General features: G+C 32.4%; 1 protein-coding gene across 1 annotated transcript; it reads right to left on the bottom strand.

Annotated features, from left to right (window-relative positions):
- Positions 1 to 3,799: 3,799 nt before the first annotated feature.
- Positions 3,800 to 12,803, bottom strand: LOC128175306 (uncharacterized). The gene is made up of 8 exons (XM_052840835.1): positions 12,211 to 12,803; positions 11,175 to 11,356; positions 10,657 to 10,757; positions 8,589 to 8,657; positions 7,025 to 8,422; positions 6,471 to 6,666; positions 6,182 to 6,343; positions 3,800 to 6,060 (listed from the first exon to the last, which is right to left on the bottom strand). Exons 1-8 carry the CDS (start codon positions 12,447 to 12,449, stop codon positions 5,129 to 5,131), a joined length of 3,279 nt encoding a protein of 1,092 aa, XP_052696795.1. The 5' UTR covers positions 12,450 to 12,803; the 3' UTR covers positions 3,800 to 5,128.
- Positions 12,804 to 24,960: the final 12,157 nt, after the last annotated feature.

The following is a 24,960-nucleotide window of genomic DNA, read 5'->3' on the forward strand; positions in this document are numbered from 1 at the left end:
GATATACAACAAAAGGGACTGACCCCTATAATTTGGGAGTTAGAGTCTTCAAAAAAAAAATTGTCAATAACTTGTTAAGGAATAAAAATTTATAATGCATAATTGAAGTAAAGTAATAAAGAAATTAATTCCGATTCCATCTTTAGTATTTAATTTGACGTTACCGTAATTAAAGTCAGTATTTGCAGAAACAATTTATGCCAGCTCACTCTATTTTCGTGCGGATGTGCACTTTTAAGAAGTTATGAGAGGGATTTTTGTTATACACTAACTGATACACGCAGCGCGTATTAATAATTCAACATTAAATTCCTAAATGTATTTATTGATATGTACATTTTCATTTCATAAAATTGAACCTCTTTGACTCTATTTTAATTGCTTGGCTCAAAACTCTGCCCCTCTCTATATTTAGATGCATTCCGAGACTCAGGTAACCGATCGATAGCAGAGCAGCTGACTGCATATAAGGCCGTCGCCTAGACGACAGTGCATGAGCTGGATATACACACATGTTCTATTGAAACGAAAACATCTTAAATTGTTTATCTACTAGGGGATGTGTTAATAAAATGGTTCCAATGCATGGTAATTAAACTCAATTCTTCTACAATACACGGCCGTCATATAGAATTTAATGTGTATTACTGATATGTAAAATGTACACTGGCAATTCATACGAACACGGGATTGATTCCGAAAGAATGCTTTATTTTAAAGCATAACAAAATACTGATTAATGATGAAGATAATATTATCATTGTGAAGATGATTTTAAAAATTGAACTTTATATCATTTCACAATCATGATATTATTTGAATCCAAAGCCGCTTATTTAAAGTTATAAGGGATGTTTATTATGACTCGCCCCGCGTTTCGCGTTTTTTTAACGATTTGCAAAACATCTACAAACAAAAATATCAAACAGCTTTCATTAGCAACTAATAATTTATCTACATGATATTATTTATTAGGTTTGTTACTGATTGTTTACAAAAATTTGTGGAGTCGATAAAGTCCATAGAAGGCGAGGCGGAGCATGTTTTGTCGAGTACCTAAAGTTTGATTTTTAAACCAACAAAAGATAAAAAATTATATAATTATGAAAATAACTGATGAACATTCCTATGCCTTTTAAGCATGAGTCTGGACGTCCTAATTTGACAAAATTAACTTAAAATATAAAGATTATGATACTGTTAATGTATTAAAAAACTGTCTTTATTCCTTTGGCTGTGTATTCTTTTTTGCGTTTTTGGCGGAAAACGGCGTCCGCAAAATCAAGTACATATTTAACTAGAGCAAAACTTGTAGCAAAGCAAAATGTCGAAAGTAAAGCTAGAAGTTCCTCTAAAAAGCAGAGTTTTTATACCTATAACACGAGTAATTAAAACAAAAAGAGAAAATCGAAAAATTCTTGGTACGAGTTAACAAAATCCGAATGATTCTTGGTATGAATGAGCAAAAACCTTTTCAATTTGAAGAACGACCTAGCCAAAAAAAAAATTCGACTGTATTTAAGTACGATTTAACAATTATAGAAATATGTTAGGTATGAATTAATTTAACTTTGAACATAACACTATTTTCTTAACCAAGAATGCAGAATCAAAATTAGTAATTTTTTACCCCCTATATCTCTGTAATGCATCGTCCAATTTTAAAACAGATTTCAGTTTTAAATCAAGTTTAAAAAGCTATTTTATTTTGCTTTATGATTTATTATATTACATATTATTGCTAAGGAAAGAGTGATTATAAAAATACTTCGTAGCCTTTCTGGCCCCTAATTTGAGGGGTCAGCCCCTTTTTCTTGATATTAAATAAAAGGTCTCGCTAAATAAAAAACAGTGCGACATTTAAGTCCGGACATGACAAAGTCCGGGCTTTTAGCTACCATTTCCGTTGGACATAGCTTACTTTTGTTTATATATCTTGGTGGGACATTTTACTTTGATCCTATAATGTCAGCATGAATGTACACATTGCTCTAGTTTTCTTGTAATTGTCTCTCAAATATCAAAATCCCATGGGATTTTGGTGGGATTTTTCATCCCATCTCAAACCCCACCAAAATCCCATGGGAGAAAAAGTATTGTGGGATAAATTGTCCCATGTGGGAGAAAAAATCCCATCATTCATAAAAGATGGGATTAATTCTCCCATATAGGACAAAAAATCCCACATAATAAAGAAAATAGGATATATCCCATGATTTTTCACATAGGATAAATTTTCCCATATATCACAGATATCTTTCTCATGATTTCTCATAATAAATTATTTTCTTCTGTTATTTCACCTTAATTTGCACATAACATTAAACTCTGTCTCATGGCAATTGATTGGATCAACAACTGTACAGACATTTCATATTTTCATCTGATATTAATCTTTTAAAGACATGTGAGATTGTATTGTGTTGATTTTTCAAAATACTGTAGGTGCATGTTTGCTATAAAATGCAGATTCTAATCCTAAATAAATAGTTATTTGGTTCTTCATTTTTAATCCATCTAATTAGACTTTCTTGTTATCTATTTCTTAGGAACTGTCTTCCCACAAATGTTTATTTAAAAATAAAATTTGGTGTTATGACTAGTCATAACACCAAATTTTATTTTTAAATAAACATTTGTGGGAAGACAGAACTAATAATTTCATTACATATTATATAGCTCTTTCTGGTAATTACCATAGGCGCTTCCCACCTAAAATCAGTGTATTAAAAATCCATCCGAAAAGAGATGAAGATTTCGCACAATGATGTATAGATAGTGAGCGTCTAACAGGTGCAGTTCTTTACCTCAGCAGATAAGAATGACCATTGTAAATGTTGCTGTGCAGTACTAATGCAACGCTAAAAAAATACCTTATGCAGATTGTAAACAACGAAATGTTTACCCAATGATGACGTTTTTTTCATATCTAATGCTCATAAACTTCTCATATTTCTCATGTACTCATTTCTCAATGTTCCCAGTTTCCATCTTGGAGTGTAATAATTATGTTGAATTGCGAACCCGATTGTTAAATACACCCCCCCTCCCCCCCCCCCCCCTTTTAAAAGAATTCGGAATACTAGGACAATCTCATATCATGTTTCATGGAGTCAGGTGCACAGAACAAGAACCACATCGTCAATAACGGCGATTGTCTACGCCGCATTGTTACCCATTGTACGGATTTTTTTTAATAAAAGAGAGTAAAATATAACCTTTGAAAAAAAATGGTTTATATTGAGTTCAAAATCATGCTTAAATAACTGTATCAAGTTTTGTAGTTTGATTAAGTCATTATAGTGAGACTGTTTGGGGTTTTTTTTCAATGTGATTGTTGTTGTTTTGATACATGTAAGAAGGTAACAAGACTTCAAACTGTCGCTAAGTTTAATAAATTTCACAAACGCTATTTCTATTGGTTGGTTGCACCGAGCTCAGCTTGAGCGAGTTTCTGTACTTGTGTACATTACCTGCATACGTGTAAGTAACAGTATATCAAATAAGTGTATTTTAAAAATACATGCACATACATAGTACAGAAGATCAAAGGTGGCAATGTTGCATACATCAACCCGTTAATTGCCAGACTGTCACCTTGATTAAAATTCTTATCCCTCGGTGGTTCGTTTTATATATACATGTAATTATATCCCCGACTGTTTAAGACTTGTTACCTGTAATTAAATCCGAGATGTACGGTTCTAGGATAACACAAAAGTGAAATTTTTGTTTCAAATTCAATTAACGGGTTACAATATTATTTCCCTATAAAAGAAATTATATATGAATTAACCATTAAGTACAGGTTCACGTAAGAATCAGGCAAACAGTGATAAGTCATATATTTCATACTGAGATGATAATTTATTTGGAGAACAGGATAAACAAGTGTTCTCAAAAAATGATAAAATTTTTGGCGAATCGTGCATAATTGCGAAGCTGTGTTACTAAAAATAGATCCACTCTGTCAAAGTCTTTAAATTCAAGAAAAACAATAATATAATGATCTGAAAGAATTTAAAAAAAAATTAACATCAATTCAAGCTTTAAAAAATGTTGTTAAAGAGTGAAGACAATGCCTTCTTTTTTCCCCTGATGTTACAAAGGGGGTATCTTTTTGGTTTCCATGGCAACCATGACCACCATTAACCATAAAGGTTTTCAAATAGAGAAAAACGATCACTTTTATATAGATGTTTAAAAAAAACAGCAAACCTGTATGTTGGTATATTACATATCAATGAATAAAGGATATTCTGAAATAAGTTTTTCCATTGTAAAAAGTTTTGAAAAATTAACACACAGTTTTCATAGTCAAAGCAATCATGTGGGATCCCAACAAATTTTTTTTAAGATCTCCATAATCATCTAAGAGTAATAATAATTGTATTTTATGATTTAAATCTTATTTTCATAATAAAAAAATAGATTTTGGTATTATTTATGTCTAAATATTGTTGTTTTCAACCATTTATACCTGTAATATCATGTATAAATAGTGAATCTCACATTATTATTGATCGGGATCGAAGTTCCAAATATTGTGAAAAAGATTTAATACCGAATTTCCTCAGAGCTGTGATATGTGTGTTTATGTGTTCAGAAAGTTATCAAAAGTTAAGTTTTTATCAATATTATTGTTATCTAAAACTTAGAACAATATAAAATTTTGATAAAAAGAATTAACCTGTGAATAATAAACCTGTAAAGAATACATTTAACAAGGAAATGTCTATGTTAATCTTATTATAACAAAAGCAACTTTATCCTTTTAAATAAACAGTGTTATGCTATTTCCAAAGATTTTCTGCCTCAGAACATACAATGTAATTGTTGTCTGCAGAAAAATTTAACTTTAACAAATGCTATAGTACATTTGGGGCACATCATTAGACTTAGCTACAATTAATCTGTTATTTTGACCAATTAAATGCTTCAAGGATTGTCGTCACCTGTCATGCAAAGAAAATATATGTACAATATGTAACACAGCTAGTGTTTACCTACACACATTTTATATGAATACCAAAATCATACCAATCAGAGCAGAAATTGTAACTGATCTGAATGGCTGGATTGTGTTAGTATCACAGTGATCCTTTCTTTCAATATTAAGATAGTAAAATCATTTACAAGGCATGCAATTAATATTTTCAATCAATGCATCTTCCTCAATGGCTGCCAAAGCTGCAAGTAAGTCACTGTCATCAAAATCCTCTTTCAAGGACGCTTTGCCAAATCCTTTACTGGCCATTCTGGAGAAGAAAGAAGTTATCTGGGCTGTGCTTAACCTTTCATCAACACTGAAAACTTTGCTTCCATCCTCGCTAGTAATAACCCTCATTTCTTCTGCTACTTCTGAAGGGTTTGCTTTTCTCCCCTTTTCGCCACCTTCATACTTTTTGGTTAAAAAAGCTCGCACTTTCTCTGGAAAACGTGAACTCTTCCTTGGCTTCTTCAAACCCCAACCCATAGGTTCAGCTTTCACTTTTTTTTCAACATTTTCTTCTGAAGACAACACATTTTTGCATGTGATGACAACTTCACTACATAGCTGTGCCCACTGAAGCTTTATCTGGTCATAGGTAGACTTTTTGTCTAGTTTCACTTGATGTTTACCACAGAGCAAATGATTTTCTAGCCCTCTGTATGTTGAATACTTCTTAGAACAGCCAACTTCTGGACAATGAAATAACTCCATGTCAGGTTCTTCAGAAGTTCCTCTTTCAGCATCATTTTCATTATCAGACATTTCTGAAACATCGGCATTTTGACTTGGTTTAGTTCTGATTTCTCCTTTCTGCATAGCTGGAGTTACAAAGTCTTCCAACATCAAGCAACCAGAAGTGTGTTCCTGATGTTTAGAATTAGTAAACTTGCTGATTTCAAAATTTGAGACAAATAAGCCTCTCCCAATACTAAAGGCTTTCCGCATAATCATACCATCCTTTTGATAAGTAATACTGCTGTAGTTATTTACATTTTTCATCTTGTGCATAGTGAACAACTGTTTTGTTGTATCTATTGCCACATTTGCAACTTGACATCCTTTGACACCTGCAATTAAGAAAGTGAGATTTTGGTAATTTTGTATTTATCACCACATACATGTATAATGAGCAATGTGACCCATGGAAATTACAGAGTTGTGAAAGACAGAAATCATACATGTATATACCTGAGCCAGCATCAAGTGCATGTTTCATGTCTGCCGCAGTCAAAATATTGTGTCCACTAGCAGCATAACTCTTCATTTTCATTCTCATATGTGCAATTTTCGAATCACAGTACGATTTCCCTGCCTGTGGCTCCGAGTAGCAGTATTCTGTTATGGAAATACCTAAAACACAAATATATTAACATTAATTAAATGTGCCTGAATCCTTAACATGGAACCTAAAATTGGTGTTATATCCAGCTCTGCTTATTAAGGGTTTCATTAATGATTTGTCAATGAATTTTCATACCTGTCCTTTGGCTTATTTGTGGCAAGGAAAACCATAACGGACCACAATGATAACAGCCTGCATTATCTGATCGGAGCATAACTTCTTTGATAAAAGGCATCTGCTTCTTTATTGTATCCAGTGAATTCTCCAGTAGAGAAGATACAGTAAACCAGTCTTGCTTTGCTGAATCCATTACATGACAGTATGTTCTGTGCTGAAAGAAAAAATAAAATAACTCAAAGTTAATCAGCAATTGACAATCAGTTTATATATTTATATATATACAAAAAAAGTTTTGCACATTTCTATCAAATAAGCAAAGTTAAAAAAACCCCAATAAAATTTCTAATTTGAAGTCCATCAACCCTCTAATGAAAGAGATAACTCTTACTGGGATAAAATGCCTATTACATGTATTACCTGGTGAAATTTTAGAGTTAAGAAGTCATTTATATGAAATTTTGGAAATAACAAATTATATTATGGAAAAACATCAGAGGTACATGTACAACTGTTTAAATGGGTATAAACAAAGGGATCATGAGACTAAATACTTTAGGTGTGAAACTTACACATAGATCTTCTGCATCTTTAAATATGCAAACAATGACATGCCAATTTTTGCCTCTCTGTCCGAACCAGTCTGACTGTTTTTCCCTGTAGTGAATAGGTAAAAACTTCATAGCCCAATCCATGATAATGAGAGCTTGGTAACTCTTCATGTTTTCAAGAGCATCCAGTCTAAACTGATCTTGATTGACAGTTCTAACTATGTGTGCCTTCCAGTTATAGATTTTCAACACTGCATCCCCCAATGTTTTTTTGTATTCATTTACAGCTTCCTGGGTCACATGAAGAACATCTATTACAGAATTAAGCTGCAATTCCACTTCTTTGATAAGTTCACATCTGTCACATTTTAGCGTATGCTTGTGTTGACAAGTATTCTGGAAGTCTTTATCAGATGGATCACTCAAACTCCAGTCAATACAGTGGTCAGCACATAGACTTGACTGCTCCACATGTAACTTGTAATCTGTTTTCATGTATACTCTGCTGGCAGTGAGTTTGGTGGATATTTCTGAATGGACATCTAATGACATCAAGCCAAGATCTTTCAACTGATCAATCAATTGGTGTAGCTCCGTGTAGCCGTCCACTCCTTCAGCTGTGATATTGTCCAAGCCTCTCAAATTCTTTCGTTTGGATGCTGCACATGCACGCAGGATATGAAAAAGAGAAGTTCTTCCAAGTGGTTGGAAATCTGTCTCCTTACAATAGGCTACATACATATCAACTAAATGAGAATGACACAATGTTCTCACAACATCTGGAATAGTAATCTTCTCTCCAGAGTCAAGTTTCATTTCTCTCGTTCCATATGAAACTATCTGCATAAAACTAGGATCAAAGAAAAAGCCAAGTGCATGTTGCATCTTTTCTGCATCCATTCTTTGTCTTGTCGTTTTCATTTTCTCCCTGACTGTTTCTCTACTGTGTGCATCTCCAAGCAATCTTGCCTGATCTATTTTGTACACTGTCAACCCTGGAATGGATTGTAACAACTCATCTTTCGTCATTGTTTTTGCCACAACTGATAAAAGTTGTACCTTAAGGTTGTTGTCAGATGTTTCTCCATATAGTTTTAGAATTTTGTCCTTTAATTCTGCATCAGGGTTTGGTCTCTCGGGTTCTGGTGAAATAAGCAGCTTTAATTCTTTGGACTGTCCAGGAGCAAACAGATTTAAAAGAGCATCAGTAGATTCTTCAGCTTTCCTTTTATAGTATCTCAAAGTGCTTGGCTTCACTTTGGATAAACTTGTATGTAGCTGTCCTCTTAAAGGGCTGAATTCACCGTTAGATATAAGGCTGACAACATCATTCGCATGCGTTAAAGTTCCTGTTATTTCATCAGTACTCCAGTTTGAAGCCTGGGATAGGTTCTGAGAACTTTGTGCCCCATCTGATACCTGTAGCAAAAATTAAAAATCTTCCTTCTAATATGTAATTTTTTTTTAACATGACAAAATACAAGTTCCATGACCATATATTGGAGCTAAGACTTGTGGTAATCAATTCAAGTGGATACTACATGTATAATCATTGCAAATAATTTGATTAGAACAGATCACTCACAGAATCAAGCTGAAGCTGATCGCCATTCTTTTCAAGTGAAGATGGATACTCCTCTTCTTGTATAATCTCCTATAAAAATTAAATTTAACTCAAAATTAGGCAATATTAAGATTTTATTTAAATTTTAACCCTTTAAGCTACGGCAAAGTAATTCAAATGACTTTGACCTTAATGCATATACATAAAAATAAATAAGTCCTTGTAGATGATACCATCAAATTTTTAGTAATTCTAAATTATCTCCCCTTGTAAGAGGATATTGGGCTTTATTTGAACAAATGTGATACTCCAGGCCTCTACCCATGGATGCTTTCTACAAGTTTGATTATACCATAAAATGACCCAATGGATCATAAAAAATGTAGAAAATGTGAAAAGAAAAACAACAGACAAAATGTGATCAGAGTGGGACATTACTACAACTTGGGATTCCAGCAAAAAGAAAAGGAAGACAACTTTTTAATAAAATAAGTAAAATATCAGGTTCAAATCTCTCAGACAGCTTAATCAAATTCGTAGTAATGTCATTTTGCATACTTAATTGAGTCATTAAAACTATCACCGACTACCGCACAATATGATATGTCATTAAAACTATCACCGACTACCGCACAATATGATATGTACATGTACCGTATAGCTGGGTTTTTTTGGTGGTTATATAATTTTGGCCCATTTTGGCAATTTGCAAATTCACCAAAATTAAAATCGCCAAATTTAGATACTTTCTATAAAGATTTTACTGACAAACATGTAGTTTTTGGAGATTATTTTTTTTTATATATTTTTTATGTAAGCATGATAAAAAGGGACAATTGTTACATGTATACAGTGTTACAGATACAAGGAATGTACATTTTACTCAAAATCAATGCAAAAGTAATGTAAATAAATAAAAGCTAAATATAAATAAAAGCTAAATATTAGCTATAGTCTGTCCTAAGTTATTGCTTCCATCAATTTTTGATGATTTTTAATAAAAATACACATACCTGTGAAAGAAATACAATTGAAATCAATGAAAGGGAATATATATATCCAAGATATCTTCATTGAACAATTATCCCTTTTCACCCAAACGAAAACAATTTTCTTACGGAGATTTATAATGTGAAATGTTTATGTCTTTTCTCCATTCGGAAGTACTCGGGATACCTCGCGCAATTTTTTAACGTTATCATCCGGGCTTATTAATGGCTGATGCAATGCACAATCTCTGTAGACTTTCACTTTTGGGATGTGTATTGAAACATGAAGCGGTAGAGGGGGCGTTTCAAAACAGATAATCTGGACATTTCTCATATTAGTGGATGAAGATAGTTTGAGCACAAAGGTATTTACTATTATTGAAATATGAAGCAAAATGTGGTGGAAGCAAAAACTCGGGACAGAGTACAGTACAAATTAAAAGTTTAAACACAGTATTACTTTTCCAGGTGTTCAGGTGTGTAATTTAGCCCCAGTGACAGTGGTGTTAGCTTGTGTGGTTTTGATGATACGATATGTGCCTTGTGGACTCTCAAGATCTATACGATTGATGTATATCTGTACTGTTACACTTCTACAAGTTTTTGTGTTAATATCGCATTTCTGATGAAGTGGTTTTTGAGGAAAAAAAATTAAAAGACACATACATATATATGCATGCACACACCATATTCACTCTTTCGTGCCAATCTCCCTTTCAGAAAGGATTTTGCTCTTTTCTTGAAGAATTAAGAATTCCATAATCATAAGGATGCCTTTTACCAAGTTTGGTTAAATTTGGTTTTTTGGTTCTAGAGAAGATTTAGAAGTAAATATTGTGAAAGGTTGACCCACAATCAGACAGACGAAGGGACAATTAACAGACAATAGAGGCGGGTTCAAAAAAGCGAGTGCACACTAGCACTCACCAAAATTTTTGTTGAAGGTACTGGAAATATTTTTGAGCACTTGCAAGCACTTGCTCTTTTTAACACACCTCAGATGATCAAAAAAGCTCACTTGAACCTTTGGTTCCGGTGAGCTAAAAACTACTATAAAAAGTAAGAAGACTTTATGTTATTGTACCGGTAGTTTTACTTACATTCGCTGTTCCACAAACATGAGCTGGAGATGATATAGTGGGAGGTGGATATTTTCCTTCACATTGCTTCTTATATGTGTCCATACAGGTTAAGCAAATACCTATTATTAGAGATAAATTTTATGAAAAATATCAATATTTTCATGCATGAATAACCTAAGTATTGTTTGCTGTTGTTACATTACACAATTAAGTCTGATTGTGGAAAGTACATGTAATTATATAAATCATTAATGACAAAAAATCTTGTATTCCCTTTATTAATCATTTTAAGAAACTATAATACCCCCCCCCCCCCCCCCAAAAAAAAAAAAATAAAAAAAAATAAAAGGCAGGGTCATATGGGAATCCATATTAAAGTTGAATGGAAAATGCATTTCAATTATTTGTGGATAACAGCACATATAAGAAATAATTTATTGATGCTTTAAATTAGGTTATTTAGACTGACTGTCTACAGAAATATATTGGGTTGATCAAGCTTAAGATGGCAATTAGGCAGATATGGTTTAGTTTACCTTCTCCAATCACCACAAGAACTCCCATGGTGTGGAGTATATTCTGGCTCATTTCCTTGGATACTGCTCTTTGTGGTTTTTGCATCCCTTTATGTGATGGAAAACAACATTTCCTTGAGGGTTTCCACTGTATCCCAAGGGTGTAGCGATGGTATGGACAAACAGTGATTGAAGGATCAAAGCTTTCAACAATAAAAAATAGACATCAAATCAATATAAAATTAATGTCAAATAGATGATGTCAAATATATTTTGACCTACATCTTATGTGATTTTAAATTGAACATGTCAAACAATATTGTGTTGATTACATTACTTATAATGTTTACAGTAAAAACCCCACCATATTCTGATGTACTTCTTATTGATCGAAATAAACAATATTAATAAAATCAAATATAATTTTATTTCTTTCCAATATTTGATACCTAACAGTGTAGCCCATTGTTTAGAGTTTTATCAACTACTAGTACTCTGTAAGCCATGAGTTCGAATCTTGCTGTGGCTTTTATAATTTTTATTTTTAAAACATGTGGAATTGTCATATTAGAAAATTCTAACTCATTAAAACAGTGCTCAAGAGTATTTTGATTTTAATATAATTTTAATATAATTTATTGACATCAATGACTGGTTTTCTGTTTCAACTGTTAATTGTATTAATGAACATGTTTTACTATAGGCATGTAAAGATAAATTATCTTTCATTGATCTACTATGTATATAAATAAAACATTCATTTACATGTACACTTATAATGGGTATAGATAATGTAATAACAACGCAATCTTTGCCTAAAATGTAGGTGAAAATGTGAATGAAAGAATATATATACACGTAAAGTATGCAATCCATACAAAAACATAAATAGCTCCGATATTTATATCCAGTTCTAAAAATAGTTTCGGGGGAAACCAGTGAAATGTATGTATGCCAAACAAACCAATAGTTTCACATTAGTTGTTAGTTAAATTAATTCATGGATTGTAATTCCTATTTTATTCAATATCTATTGTGTGAACATGCACTCATATACCTGAACAGTCCAATTCTATAGGATATAAGGCTTCCTTCACTGTCGGCTGCTGGGTGACAGATCGTTTGTCGACCACCACTTAGTTTTAACCCCTGCAGATATCTTGATACGTCCCTATCACAGTCGCGGAGGGTCAACCTAACCGTTTCTTTTGGATACGGTTTATACAGGCCGCAGGAACTTTTGGCGTAGTGTCCCACACCGCAAACGATCGTGTTTTCTTCATCACGAACTTCCATTTTCGCGCACTGGCGTACGTAGCAACGAAGCGCCGCCTATCGGCGATATTGTGAATCAATCAAGGAAGACAACCAAATTCCACTCGAATTTGCTAATTTCATCGGCAGTTTAAAGTCCAAACTCGAAATTTTCAAAACTTTTTAAAATTGGAAATCATTGTACTGAGGGAGTTTAGTAACTAGTTATAATCAAATTTTCACGTAAGGTTTGCTGTTTTTAGTAATTTGATAAAAATATATGCTATTTTACTAAGACTTGCACGGCGTCAAAATTGAGCGCCTTGTCAATATATCGGGCCCGTATTCAAAAACGAAACAGAATATTTCAGAATACTTTGGCACATACATTCTAAACATCCCAGTTGCTTGCTGGGTAAAATTTCGTTTAATTTTGCGTCTTATCACTTATCACAAAATTTCGATATTGCCTGATTCTAAGGTGAACCTGTACTTAACCATTTACCAAATGTTTCATTTTATTTTTTGAAATCTCTCTCTCTCTCTCTCTCTCTCTCTCTCTCTCTCTCTCTCTCTCTCTCTCTCTCTCTCTCTCTCCTCATTATTTGCTTGCTTAAGTACTGCTTTAAAGTACACCAGGGACAAACGGTATCTAGACTACCTACATGTAAAGTGCGGTCAATTTTTGATATGATGGAGATCTATATGTGAAAACATCCTGAAAATTTAACTGCGGTCGCATGAGTACTTTTCGAGATATTTGGGGGAAACCCGATTTCACACCTTCAGAACGATTTTTAATCAAGCCGATTTGGCGCGGGATGAACTGTGGCGTCACTGGGTCAACTACTATAATATGAGAAACAAGAATATCGTATGAAAACTGTTTGTTTTCTTGCATTGCATTTTCTATATATGAACATTTTTTTTTTATCGACCCTGAATGACTAAATATACTGTTGTTTGAGTTTAAACCCATATTTTATTGAACAAAAATGCCGAATTTGGAAACTTGTTAACGTTTGCTTCATGAATTTAGTGAAATGTGTGACACATTTTGCATCACATGTGTATCCTATGTAGCAAATTGACAATCAATCAAGGCACTGTTGTTATAAGAAATATTTTTTGAAATATTTTTTTGTAAAAGGTAACGTGGGGGGGTCTATTCCTCGTATGAGACATAAAATTCAGGCACGTAGCATCGGGGGGGGGGAGCTTGCATTTACCATGTTTACATATAAAAAATTGAATTATCATGGAGCCTCCCCCCCCCTTTTTGGGGGAGTATGTAAGTATGAATTAAGGAAATTAAGAGTGAAATCGAAGTTACAGATATATACCACGCCAGCTCCCCCCCCCCCCCCACGAATAAGGATATTTAAGATTTCAATTTCCCCTTTATTTTTTATTTTTTTGCTTGCTTGTCAAGATTTTTTGGATGAGTCTGAGATGTAATTTCAGGCAGGTAGCATCCTTTTTGAATTGTGTGGGGGGGGGGGGGGCAATCAAAAACGATGCTACCTGCCCGATATTACATCAATATTGCCCGATTATTCATTTTACTATTGATTTCGGACTATTAACAATCAAAATAGCATGCACATTTTAACAAACAATCGGGGATTATTAATGGATCAAGGCGAAATTTAAGTCCAAGATGGCCGCATGATGAAGTTTGTCTCGTAACTTCTTTGAAAATACGATAATGGAATTTTATTTTACACTTATTTACATCCTTTGTCAAGATATGTTAAAGTTTCTTTCAGTTTTAATAATGATTCGGTGTTAGTATAACAATTTAATTTAAGCTATTTGGAGTTAAATTGCTGACTATAGCGCTCGGAAGAAAGGTGTTCTTTATTGGACAAGAAATTAAGACCAGGGACGTAATTACTTCCGAAATTATTACTTCATTATTACTTGATTGCATTTTTTAAACAAGGTTTAAATTGCTGAATTGTGAGTTTTGTCATTTTTTAAATGATAAGATAAGTAACAATTAAGGCATATTTTGAAAACATTAGTTTCTTTTTGATAGTCTCATGCATGATTCTTTAACCACTGATTGACGGACTATACCCGTGTATTAGCTAATGAATGCTTATTTTACACAGTCTAATTTAATTTATGTTTTAGCTGATAATAATTGAGTAGCTAATTATACACAAATCAATTTACCAGTCTAGAGGTGTGAAACCTCCTCTTTGTTCTCCAGACTCGTGTACCATGTGTATACATACCCCAGACACACACGTGTCTGGAGCAGTAGCTTCGTTAGTTTACCGGTGACATCGTCTCGGGTCATTCGTGTGTGAAGGGAGATTATGTAATCAGCAACTGAATAATGAACATCAATCTGTCCATGCAAGCATTTAAGATATCGTAATCATCGGTAAAAAAGGCGACGAGAATATCCAAAATCCCTAAAAAGAAACTTGATTGTGCCAAAATAATTACGGATACAAATTTCTAAATCTACAATACTTAAAATAACTAGATACGTCAAAACATCAGAGCTCTATCAATTTTTTGTAATTTTTTACTGCAAAATGGTATTTATTTTGTAAAGCTTTTTAAGGTAATTCCCTTCCTGTTGATTTCGTAACCTCTTTTCCGCATGTTGAATAAGCAAATTAATCAAATAATGTTAAATATGTCGCCTTAACTATAATTATATTATGCAAGTAGAACAAATAATTTTCAATAATATCAAACTGATAGCATTCATGCCGTAAATACTCCATTTCATAGATCTTTATTTGTGATGCTGAATTAGTAAATATATTATTCACCAATTCCTATATATTTGCTTTGTATATCTGTTTGTATTCATGTCGTTTTGTATGTACATGTATATGGAGAAGGTCATTGTGTACACATCACAAGTCAATCACAAGTCAGTGGATTTTGTCTAGATTTTTGTTTCCTCTCAACTTGAATAGCTAGTGATTAATTTTGTGATTAATTTTGCTCTAAATTATAAAGCATTAATCATGAAGAAATTTTGGGGAAAAATCAGCGCCGCGAACGTGATTTGATCCCACGCTAGTACAATAGTGCTACTTACACCGCCCTCCGCGCAGCCACTGCGCCACTCCCGCTTTTGTTGTAAAGGCTTTTATTTTAAATATAAGGTAAGGCTATTTTATTAAAAAGGAAATAAACTGAAATTCGAAGCTAATTTTTATTCGGAATAATATATTCTCAAAAATATAGAGTATTTCACCCCTTGTTATGATTCTTTATTCAAAACTTGAATAATTACATTTCGATGTTTTATAGTACATGTACTACCAGGGACATTTATGTATATATATGTATCACCGGTGCTATGGACACGGAATGCACCGATCCAGCTTTTTTTCCTTCGGAGGGGGGGGGGGGTGGGTTCGGAGTGACAATTTAGTTTGCCAGGGGGTCCGAGGCATATTTTCGATATTTCTTTATGTATATTTAAATTTTCAAGGGGGTCCGTCCTGTCAATGATACGCGTTTTGTCACTGCCGGTTTAGATTTACTTTTGATACTCAGCTTAGCATTAGCTTTGAAATTCATGATCATTTATACGTTCTAATTAGAAACCAATGATATTTTTTCATTATAGCCGAAGCACTTGTTCATGTCTTGAAAATGATGCTCAAAATCACGCATGTATTGCATTTAACTTGGATTTACACGAAATAATTTAATTGAATGATCAGCCCAAGTTTGTGGGATCCCGTTTAACAGGTTAAGAAGCCCGATAATTAACAGTGTTTTAAAACTTACGCACACTTGTATTGATTGGCAAAATGTGAATATAATAATCTTCGTTTCGGGATAGCATTGTAACGGGATTAGCAAAACCAGGCACGTTGGTGTCTCAATGGCAAAACAACTACCATTTACTTAAAATGATATATGTCGCATTGATCCACGTAAATATCTTATATCTTAAGGGGGAACCTCTCGATGAAAGAATATGTAATTTTTGTGTATTAAATGAAATAGAAGACGAGAGTCATTTTCTGCTGAATTGTACAATCTATTCTGATTTTAGAAGGGAATTATTTAATAATATAGGATATAATCCAACACTGGTAATGTCAAATTTAGACTGTATTTTTTTTCTACTGTCAAATTTTCCTAGACAAACCTCTAAATATTTAATTGAATCTTACCTTTATAGACAATCATTATTGTATAAAAAACGCAATGCGTAATATGTGTATATTTATGTTATAATTGTATTTGCAGTGACATATAGGCCCAATGGGCCGGGTGTTTCATTATGTATTTTGTATAACATTTTGTAATTGTTATAACACATGTCACTATAATAAATTATTTACTTACTTACTTACTTATTTACTTATGCCAAAAGCTATCTGATTAATTAATTAAATAATTCATTAACATTGCTAGTAACGATTAAAGTTAACAAAATTGGTTAATAATGTTTACATTCACGTAATAAAAACTGTGTTTGTTTCGTGGAGACGGAAGACCTTAATGATAAGACAGTGTTCGGTGAAAACTTTCTCGCTTCTGAACTTCCAGTAAAAAAAAATAAGAACCTTAAAAATGGATGAAAAACACTCCAAAATTAATCTAAAGATTCACAATTCACTCCTTGTATGTGCCAAATTTCCATTTTATCATGCAACTTGATAAACTGGTTCACAGTTTCCAAAACTCGGAAGTGGAGTGAAGAAAAACGAGGGGAATAATTTTGTTATCATGAGCAGTAAGTACATGTTTGTTCTTATTTATTTTCTTCACCCAATTTTAGCCCCAAGCGAGTTCACCTGTGTCACGTGTTTCTGTTCAATCTGGTTTCTGCTCGCACGTGTCTTACACGTGTATATCTCCATTCTTTGTAGAACAATAGGGTGCTAATTAATATACACAGACTGACACCTGTAGATACTGCCATGTAAATTGGTAGATGCTTTAGGACAATAGGATAGTTATTAGGTATACACAGAATGTGTCTCCTTGGTCAGTTGACTTATCTATAAGGAATTCATAATGAACACAACAAAGACTTTTGATGCTACATGTAAAGCTTATTTGTAATTGACATCAACACAATATTTAAAAGTTATTAAAAAGATATTATAAATGAAATGAATGTGCAAGTAATAAAATGTTGAAAAAGTATATTATCATATATAGTCAATGTAAAACAAATCATTGCATTCCTAAAACTATATGCATTGATCTAAATTGATAACGTTTAAATACAGATTTGTTACTATATATACTTGTATTGTTTTCATTTTAAGGAAATATTTATAAGTAATATGAACAGAACCATATTTTAATTTTGTCATTAGTACAATTGGCAACATTTTAAAAAACATTATATAGTCTGGCATCATGTCTATTATAGACTGTGCACTGTTGTATTCTCTCATGGGGGGGGGGGGGAGTGAAGACTTTTGTTCGGAACCGTTTCTATTGTTATAGTCAAATTATTTTACTACTCCTATTACAAAGTAAACTCATATATCAACTTAGGAGTGAAGACTTTTGTCAGGAACCGTTTCTATTGTTATAGTCAAATTATTTTACTACTCCTATTACAAAGTAAACTCATATATCAACTTATATTCTTCGAATAATATTAATTATACATGTGTATAAAATTTTTCTTTTTCTTTTTAAAATAAAAGTTTTCTTCTGAGACTGTAATCTAAGTTCATTTCAGAAGAAATTGGAATGTGTCCTCTACATGTATTTCATCTACAGAGTTTTCATGTGCACTCAGTCTAGACAAGTTCACCCTGAAATGGTGCAGTCTCTATTTTCAGGGGTAGTACCCCACATCGAAACTGTGCTATTGTTGATCTAGCTAACAATATGTTTAGGAATGTTCATTGAGATGTATAATTTTCTAGGCAAGAATTTTCCTTTGATAGTTTTTATGTTCTTAATTTAGGAGTATTTAATGGGGATATCCATTTGCCATCTTAGTTCATGTTCTAACTGCTGTTTACTGATATGAGTTAATATATACATGAAGTACATGGGGGCATATTTCCATAGGCTGCCAGTATATCTACATCATCTAGAATAGACATTGTGGTTTTATGAATAGTCCTTGTTACACTACTACATGTACATTTTAATAAGTGTATTGTCAAACAACAATATTCATGTACATGATATACCATATGACTGCCCAGAAAGACAACAACTTCAGTAAATAATGAGTAACATAAATACAAGGCTTTTAGTTACTAAAACATCTTGTCAATGAATAGAAGAAGTCGATCAGAAATAATTAAGTACTACATGTAGGTAACTGCAAGTAAAAAATCAGAATTAATCCTTTAAAACCTATGGCCAAAAATTTTCAGAGAATCGAGAGAAAGAAAACAAACCCGGTATATATAATCATGTTCATATTAATTAACTTTGAAACAAACCGAAATCATTCATTAGGGGAGAGAGAGAGAGTTGTTGAACATTAGGGTTCACTGGTTAAAAATACATGTATGTATTCAGAGCTTTATTTAAGCTCATTGAGCAGAGTATTAGGACTAATATTCTATGTCTGTCTGTCGGTATGAATGAATGAGGTGATGGGTTAAATGTAGGAATGAATATGTTCATGTATATGCTAAACAACAAGTTAATTTATCATCATATGACAAAAGTCAAGCTTATTATTTATTATCCAATTATCCTTTGTTTTGTATACAAATATATCAATAACATATCACTCTGTAAACTGGTAAATTATACTACATACTATATTATACTATATTCTATGATTATTTTATAACACCACTTCTTGACTTTTTATTTTGGAGAGGGTTTATATAGGCTTTGCCTGTTGCCTAATCCATTTGATTACTCAATAAAATATGCTTAAATTAGAGTATTAGGAAAAATTTAATATGAAACATAACTATTGAATAAACATTTAAGTGTTTATAGTATAACCTCACAATATCCATAAAAGTACCACTGAGACCAACATAATACAACTGCATAATAAATAAATGTTATTTAAGAAATTAATGGGTTCCAGCTTCTGATCCGCCATTCAGTAGATATTTTAAAACAATCTTGACTAATAAATGTCAGTCATATAATAATGATTCCAATATAAGTCGATCAGATGAGCAAATCTAATGTTTTGAGGCTGTATGATCGAGCTATAATTTTTGAGAACCTTAAATTTATCACTATTATGGGACCCAGTTCATTTAACAGGCATGGGACAATTACTTTTTCATAAAGGAAAAGCATGGGACAAAAACTTCCTTAGGTACCCGTGGGATGAACACTTCTTTAAAAATGAGTTACAATTCTCAACTCAAGAGGAACAATTAATATCTTTAAACATATTTCATTTTAAAAAAAATAATCATTTAGGAGGGAGTTACTCTCATTATTATCCAAAACTGTGTGACTTGCTCTCTTTAACTTACACTAAAATTCTATGAAAAGATGAAATTAGAAAGCTTATGCAATTCTGAGAAAAAATATGCATCATATTGCCAATTCCATTGAGGTCTAAGAAAAATATAGCCATTTAAGTGAACCTACCATTTCCCCACTCCTCTATTTAACACAGATTCATGGGGCTCTCCTTTAGTAAAACATATTAACTTAATCTTTTAGACATCAATTGTTGTTCAACCTCCTTGAATAAGAAACCTTATTCAGTACTACATACATCTACATAATATTACCATGATAAAAGCATCAAATCACTTAGAAATACTCTTACATGTATTACACTCCCCCTATTTTGATTGTCATAAAAAGCATTTATAGTTTGAAATATTTTACCTAATATTATGAAATTTGTGGCAATTTTCTAGGGTCATTTCTTACACATATTTGAAATAATCATCAATGATGCTCAGAAATTGCTCTTTTTTTGGTAAATGGATGATTTGTAGCATTTTTATTCACAACTAGACATGCTATCCTGCATGTGTTTTTTTTTTTTTTTCATGAAAATGGAAGTTTAACAATCATATTTAGTGAATATCTTATCTATTCTGGTTTCTAGTCTCCTTTTGATAAACCATATGCATGCTAAAACAGTAGGACCTGCAAGTATGATATGCCTACCTTTAATTTAAATAAAATTCAAACACACCAGGGTAGCTGGAGATGGATAAGAATTTCATGAAAATGTTCAATTTTTACATGTATTTCTACATTTTTGACGCATATATACAATAAAAGGGTAAAAATATGTTGATTCTTGTTCGATTCAATAGAAGTACCATAAATATAGTAGCTAGATGTTATTTGAAGGTCAAGTGTACCTTTACATATCATACATGTATATGCGTAATAAAAGAAGAGAGATGATTTTTTAACTAATGTAAAAACATCTTAAATATCACTTTTGCACAGGATACATACACTTGGGTTTTTAAGGTTGATACTATGATAACTACATTTGTTTACATGTAATTACTACATTTGAAAGAGACATATTCTTATAAAAAAAAAAATGGGTATTTATAATTAGTCAGGTTTCTTAATGTTATTTCATAAAACCAGAGCCAGAGCAACTTCACTGCAGATTTATAAATTTAATGATTAAATTGATAAAAACTGTTTTTATCGCTTATCTCAGTAATTAACTTAAGCCTATAAATTGTCATCAGGATAGGAAATTCCAACTTTCTGGGTAGGCCAAATTTTACTCAAGTGGTGGCCATTCTACACATGTAACCGAAGAGGGAGTATTTATGAACTCTCCTTCTGTATGCATATAAAAATAATTGTTTACATTGTACCTTTTGTAATTAAGTCTCCCAAAAGAAGTTTGGAGACATTGTTTTTGAAAGCGGTTTCTTCTTTAATTTTCTTCTTTCTTGCCTTTGAACTTGTCCATCGCGTTTCTCAGAGATGGTTGAACAGAGTTGTACACAACTCAAGGATATGATAGGCCTGCATACCCTGTTTTAAATTTTGAATTTATTGTTTTTAAATTGGGGTTGGGCAACCATAGTTTTGGGGGGTCAAATAGGGGTGGGGTCTAACATTGAATCATTAGGGAAAAATTATACACTATATTGTAAATGGTTATAACTTGAAAACCGTTAAAGATATTGACATGGATTTTTCAAATGCTAAATATATTGAGTGTTAATTATGGTCAATACATGGTACATTATAGATATGATCTCTGGGGACTATATATATTCCCCAACCCCCAGGTTAATGGGAAATTACTTAATATTTGAAAAACCGTGACTCCTCACCCTTAAACCATAAATATTCTTGTTCCTTGTGTAATGGGGCATCATATGGTATATACCGGTAGGTTATGGCCATATGGGGGTGGTTCCGTCTACCCCTGACACAGGAAGTGCCCTAATTCAAATATCTCATTAAATTCCTATGAGATCCCCAACCCCAGACTACTTATATTCTTGTCATTTGTATTAAGGGGCATCAAATGGTATGTAGGTTATGGGCCCTGGGGGTTTTCCTGACCCCCATTGAACAGGAAGTGCCCAAATATCTCAAAAATGGTTGAGATCCCCACCCCTAAACTAAATATATTCTTGTTCCTTGTGTCAAGGAGCATCAAATAGTATATAGGTCATGGGCCCCAAGGGTGGTCATGACCCCCCTCCCCCCCCCCCCCCCCCCCCCCTTTGAACAGGAAGTGCCCAAATATCTTGAAAATAGTCGAGATCCCCGCCCATTAATCATATATTTTCTTGTTCCTTGGGTCATGCCGGTTCACCTGATGTACAGTATCAAATCAAATCATATCAATCAATCAAAATTTTAAACAAAAATGAGTCTCCTTGCAGCAGTGAAAAGTAAGAGTTTATGGGTTTACATAAACAGAAATATTTTCATTAATATTCAATAGAATTGGTAATTTTTGGTATTTATTTTCTCAGAATTTGTTAAATCTTATTGTTATATGCTCTATTAAGTCATTTCAAGAAGAATATGTTATCGATAGTACATATAATTTAGCACATGTAATTCATTAGATGGATATAATGACATTATCTAATAAATTAATACATTGGTTTTTTGAATACTAGTATTGCTTTTACTAGACTATATGATCAGACAATTGAATCATAAGAGTTCGTGGGTTTACATAAACAGAAATACTTTTATTAATATTCAATAGAATTGGTAATTCTTGGTATTTATTTTCTCAGAATTTGTTAGATCTTATTGTTCCCGTTATAAGCTTTATTAAGTCATTTCAAGAAGAATATGTTATTGATGGTACATATAATTTAGCACGTGTAATTCATTAGATGGATATAATGACATTATCTAATAAATTAATACATTGGTTGTTTGAATATTGCTTTTACTAGACTATATGATCAGACAATTGAATCATAAGTGTTTAGTTAACCCTAACATACAATCAATCAAGATGATATATTTAGAGGACTTTTTATCCTCTGGGATAAAATATCCCAACATGGTGATTCATAGGATTTTAAATCCTATAAAAGCCTTTTAGAGGATTATTTATCCTATAAACACCAATGATGGGAGAAAAAATCCCACGGGAGTTTATATCCCACAAAGATTTTTTTCTCCCATGGGATTTTAGTGGGGTTTGAGATGGGATGAAAAATCCCACCAAAATCCCATGGGATTTTGATATTTGAGAGACAATTACAAGAAAACTAGAGCAATGTGTACATTCATGCTGACATGATAGGATCAAAGGAAAATGTCCCACCAAGATATATAAACAAAAGTAAGCTATGTCCAATGGAAATGGTAGCTAAAAGCCCGGACTTTGTCATGTCCGGACTTAAATGTCGCACTGTTAAAACAATAAAAATAAAAAGAAAAGCTTTTAACACAATATATTAAATGATTTTAAAATTTTTTAAAAAATTAAATTTTATCTAAACAATTCCAAAAAGATGTCTTCAGATGCAGAATTGCAAGCGCAACTTAGATATTATGTTTTAAAATTAGTTTGATGTCATGTTAACACGATTTAAATGAATTGAAAAATTTTGAAAAATTAAAATTTCATCCAATTAATTCGAGAAAGATGTCTTCAGTGCAACTGCAAGTGCGACTTAGATTTTATGTTTTTAAATTAGTCTGAGTTTAAAATTTTTAAAAACTTATAACTTCATCCAATAAATTTGAATATCATCGCTGTTACGGAAATCAGGATAGTTTTACCGACAATAAATAAATCCGGGCCAAAAAAAAGAGAATTTTTTTTTTATTATCAACTAGCAAAACACCTTCTAGGATGCTGAACGAAAAATATGAATTCAAAATGTCTATTTCTTCATCGATACGCCATTTAATAATGTAGTAAAATTAAATATTCCCTGGCGACATGCTGAAATATACACATCTGAGAAAAGTATCAGTAACATACACGAACAAGTAAAAAAATATGATCAATTCTAGCAACAATAACATTTTATAATTGGAATCATTTCTGGAGAATGGGTGGTTCGCGTTATCTTTCAGCCCTCCTACACAGACCTTCCGCTGCGTCGGACGTGAGTTTTATTTCTCTGGCTTATGATCTTAAATACAAGGATGTAGTTGCCACGTTCAAATCCGGTGTTGTATATATTTTTTAGATTTTAGTTTAGTGCTACTTTTACGGAATCCGTCCCGTTGCTGCGGACAATACACATGGGCAAAATGACGATGCGCAGTTTGACCTAGAAACTGACCAGTTATAAGTCATCTTCGAATTTTCTAACACAAGCTGTCTAATTCCTTCTCAGAATTCCAATTTACGTAAGTCCAATTGAAGTTAAATCGGAACTTGATCAGTCAGGCCGCGGACTGACTAATTAATAGTAAATCGTCAAAAGTATGTTAACTTCACCCTTTTTGAAAAACCGTAAAACAGGATGTGATAACAAACAGATTAAATATGTTATTTTTATCAGTAAAAAACATATTTGAAAAAGGTTGAATAGATTGAGAGTTATCGTGTACTTCGAAATGTTATTGAAAAGAAAACGATAACATTCAATACAAAGGGTCATACATAAGAAAACAATAAGAAACAACAAAAATGAAATTAATTTAATGAGAGTTTGTCGTATTATTATTGAAAAAACATTTGAATAAATATGTAATAGTTTTGTTTGGACATGGTATGAATGTTATTTTAATCACCTAATTCATCTTACGGTGTGGTCCTCTTGCTATGATTAATCAATCAATAAATGTCGAAATATGACTGCTTATGTCTACGAACCAATTTGTGGAAAATCACGCGTTTAGTATTCATACTGATTTCTATCAGAAAATACGTGCATCATTTCCATAATTTTTTTTAGTCTGATAAACAATTTTACTGCATTATTACAGGTTCATTTGAATATTTATATATTGGCATTACTGATCAGTCAACTGATTATGAATGAACAAGTATCATATCAGTTTTTAAAAGTGTCTAAAAGGCAAGAGATTGGTCATTAAGTCGATAACATGTATAATTGTAAGACAGATTTCCATATCCAGTGTGTTATCAGTTTCATTTACCGTGACTGTTCGACATTTACGTTAAAGTGTACTTGTGAACTTCAAATACCCATCCAAAAAA

This window comes from Crassostrea angulata, chromosome 3 (assembly GCF_025612915.1).
Source record: "Crassostrea angulata isolate pt1a10 chromosome 3, ASM2561291v2, whole genome shotgun sequence".
In the NCBI taxonomy this organism is placed as follows: domain Eukaryota; kingdom Metazoa; phylum Mollusca; class Bivalvia; order Ostreida; family Ostreidae; genus Magallana; species Magallana angulata.

Coding starts and splice junctions, on each gene's coding strand:
- LOC128175306 (XM_052840835.1), bottom strand. CDS start 12,449: ATGGAAGTTCGTGATGAAGAAAACACGATCGTTTGCGGTGTGGGACAC. Junction 11,357..12,210: donor TATAGAATTGGACTGTTCAG/GTATATGAGTGC, acceptor TATTGTTGAAAG/CTTTGATCCTTCAATCACTG. Junction 6,667..7,024: donor AAGATGCAGAAGATCTATGT/GTAAGTTTCACA, acceptor TTTTTCTTTCAG/CACAGAACATACTGTCATGT.